General features: G+C 28.7%; 1 protein-coding gene across 1 annotated transcript; it reads right to left on the bottom strand.

The window, feature by feature from the left end:
* Positions 1-527: 527 nt before the first annotated feature.
* Positions 528-2168, bottom strand: LOC109338699 (GDSL esterase/lipase At5g55050-like; the record flags this gene model as incomplete). The annotated part of the gene is given in 4 exon segments (XM_019575987.1): positions 528-755; positions 1127-1373; positions 1649-1882; positions 2032-2168. Coding segments are annotated over 4 exon segments (839 nt in total), but the record flags the coding sequence as incomplete, so codon positions are not given.
* Positions 2169-3764: the final 1596 nt, after the last annotated feature.

Raw genomic sequence — 3764 nt, 5'->3', positions numbered from 1 at the left:
TTTATAAATGAAAATTTGCATATTGAGCTCGATCACTATTAGCAAAATGCGACCAAGAAATCACTTATAAATAATTAGCACTCGGTTAGTTAGCCAGAAGTTGCTTAATAAGTATGAAATATTTTCTCTAAGCTTTAAAAAAAAGTTAAATCGGCTACTGAATTGGATTTCGCTTAGAAGAATTGAGACAAATAAGTCACCCAAAAACAACTAACTCACTTAGTGAACAAAATTCGCTTAGTAAGTTTGAATCTACATTAAGAAGTCGATTTGAGTCAAACAAACTTATTAAGTAGTTAATAAAAATACAACATTGAATTAACCGCGGTTGATTTTTAAAAGGGAAACAACATCATGATATGAATATAGGCCAAACCAACTTTCAATTTGGCACAAAATAAACAGATTTTGATAAATATAAAAGAGGAACCAAAAGATAAATAAAAAGAAACTTGAATACATGTCCCTTAACCCCAAATGTTATCATCTTTTTATAAAGCATTTTTGATCTGGAGATTCTAATTACCATAAATTTCAGAGTGGTAGTAGTTGTTTCATATTAATAGGAGATGTATATTTAGCAGGTCCATTAAAAATTCTATCCACAAAAATGCGAGCAGCAGCCTCTGTAGGATGGAATGGATCCCAAAAGACATGATTTTGTCTATTAAAACAAATCTTTGATATTGGTAAGCAAGGAATCTGCGCATTAAGCTTGCCAAGTCCACAACAAGCGCCTTTCACCTCAGCAAATCCTGAAAGAGTTACATAAAATCCTTCAAAAACTTATTGTCTATCTAAATTATAAGATTAAATTACACTAACAAATCTCCCCTAGTTTTTATACTTTCGTTACATTATTACACTGAGTCATATATTATTTGGATGTGTCTCTACAATATATCATGTTTTGTTTAACTTAATTGCATTTATCATATTTTTTGTTTAAAAGATTACACTTATTTCTTATGTAGGGTGGTCAGTGTAATGAAAGTATAAAAACTAGGGGATGTTTCTGTAGGTGTAGAAAAATGAAGGATGGTTTATGTAATTTCAGTAAAACTCAGGAGGTGTCAGTATAATTTACTCAGATTATAATGAAAGGTACATGATAATGTGATAATACCATAAGAAGATGGATTCTGAATGAGGTCTTGAAGGGCAGCATAAGTATCAAAGTAACTGTAACGTATGTCATTTTTCTCCAATTGCCATCCTTTCATCATTGATTTGAGGCCATCATTATATTTAACCGACAATAAGTTGGCTTCTACAGCACATTCTGTTTCGTTCTTGAGCCTTAATGCAGGGCAACAACCAATTGCACTGACACCAACAATCACAAATTTCCTTGCACCATAGTTGTATACTCTCTAACAAAAAGTTACACATCCAAAAAAAAATAATAAATGAAAATGCAAGTTAATTACAAAAGTTTAAAAAATGGATGTAATATGTATACACTGAAAGTGTAAATGTTTTTTACACTTTCAGTCATTCATTCACCATTGATTTATTAATTATCATTGACTCTCAAACAAAAATAATACAAATCAATGATTGATAATGTGCTGACAGTGTAAAAAACTTTACACTGTCACTGCACAAATTTTAAACTCTTAAAAAATTGAGTACACTTAAACTTTACCTGTAGTTGCACTTTTAATGAGGTAACCATGGAATCTGCATATTGTTGTGGGGTGCTTTTATTTTGAAGATCCTTTGAGTTAAAATAACCAAATATGTCGTTGCTGCCAATCACAACTGCGAAGATTGATTTGGATAGACGCTTTTGTAGACTTGGTGCTCCTATTTGTTGTGTCATTTGTTCATGCACTTGTGAGTAGTAATCCACTTGTTTCGTGAACGGTATCGATTGTAACTGCACAAATATCAAACTCAAGGTCACGTCTTCGATCCACGTTCACCGCATTACCCTTATAATTACCACTATTTTTAACTATAAAACTACAACAAGATAAATACAAAAATAAAAGATGGAAAATGAATAGAGAATTATAATGCACTTACATCATTTTTGCCATCAAATATTCCAGCACCTCCAGAGGCAAAACTAACACCATCTAAGAAGGATGAGTTTTTGTTGTTCTTCACCAAAGATATTAGGGAGAGGTAAGGTGGTGAAGTTGGCACACCCAATTTCTCAGCTGCAAAAATATTAGCAAAACACTATTTTTAGAATGTAATATCAATGCATTATCAATGTAATTTTTTTTATATACAGTCAGTATGTACATTATTCACTGTTCATTTGTATAATTTTGTTGAATATTAAATCATGACTAAAAATGAATGGTGAATAATACATTAACAATGTATGAAACTCATATTTTATAGGTATATACAATTTTTTTCCTTTTAATTATCAATATACATGCCCCGATTAAACAAGGTTAAGTTAATGACATTATCTGTTGAATTGGGACTACTTTAGTAACTCCTCCCAACCTCTTTTTCCTCTAATAATATTTTTATTAGTTCGATTTCTTTTAACGTTTTAATTTTTTTTATTATCGTAAAGCTTTTGATGTTTTGGAATTAATGTATATCAATACTTTATTTTCTAATTATACTCTTATTTATTACTCATTTTTCACTCTCTATTTCTTCTATTTTTTAATGCAGTTTTTAATATGTATTAAATTAGGTTATTTCAGTCAAATTGTACCAAATTTTAACATCATATAATAATTTCTTAAACTATATACATAATCTTAAACGATATAAAATAGACCAAGTATAAAGAAAAGATAAATTTGTGTCAATCTTTCACTTTTCTCAAACCAATAAAGCATATTCCAAGATTTCCAAAATATAGATTGCTTAAGGTTATATAAATAGCTTAAAAGCTCATTATTGAATAAATATTTTGATCTAAAAAGCCTAATTTATTTTTATCCATATCATTTACTCTTCCACAATTTTCCACACCCACACTAATATTTCACACATCTTACATATGAATAATTTTCATTTTCAATGTTTTTCTGATGCTTTCTTCTCCTCTAGATCTAATGTTGATTTATCAAAGAGAGCTAAAATAGATTAGGAAAAATAAAATAGTGTAATATGTTAAATCAGTAGTTGACAGGTAGTTTATTAAGAAATTGTATTCAATAAGGATATAATTGGAAGAAAATGAGATAAAAAACATTGGGTTTGTAAAATAATAAAAGTTTTGGAAAATAGAGCAAGAACTAAGCAATTTTTTTGGAATAGAAGGATTAAGCTATGAGTTTAATATATATATGTATTGACAATAATAATTTAATATATTATCAATACACCAATAATAGATGATGAAATATTATAAATAACTGTAGGATGCATAAATGTTAAACTTGCTTTTATGAAGTTGTGCAAGAAATATATATGTCTATCTTCCATGGTGTTCCTTTCATTCTTTCGGGAATCATAAAGGAAAATGGCTTTCAGTGTTGCCCGTAGATTTTTTGAAGGGCAGATACTTAACTCTAAAACAAATCTTAACCAAACAGTAATATATTTAGTAGTGCTTTTGTAATTAAGAGACTTATAATTTAAATATGTAGCACAATATAAACATGCATTAGAAATCTTTAAATATTAGGGATGACAACGGAGTTGGATGGGCACCGATAATTCATACCTATACTCATACTCGCAATATTTGTAGGTAATGAGTGGTTGCAAGTATTCATTTGATTATATTTTATAATAATTAATATATTAAAAATAATTATTAATTGAGTAATGTGATATAT

Source organism: Lupinus angustifolius, unplaced genomic scaffold (assembly GCF_001865875.1).
Source record: "Lupinus angustifolius cultivar Tanjil unplaced genomic scaffold, LupAngTanjil_v1.0 Scaffold_35_316, whole genome shotgun sequence".
Lineage (NCBI taxonomy): Eukaryota > Viridiplantae > Streptophyta > Magnoliopsida > Fabales > Fabaceae > Lupinus > Lupinus angustifolius.
The sequence above is the reverse complement of the archived record's forward strand: the minus strand, read 5'-3'. Positions and strand labels throughout refer to the sequence as shown.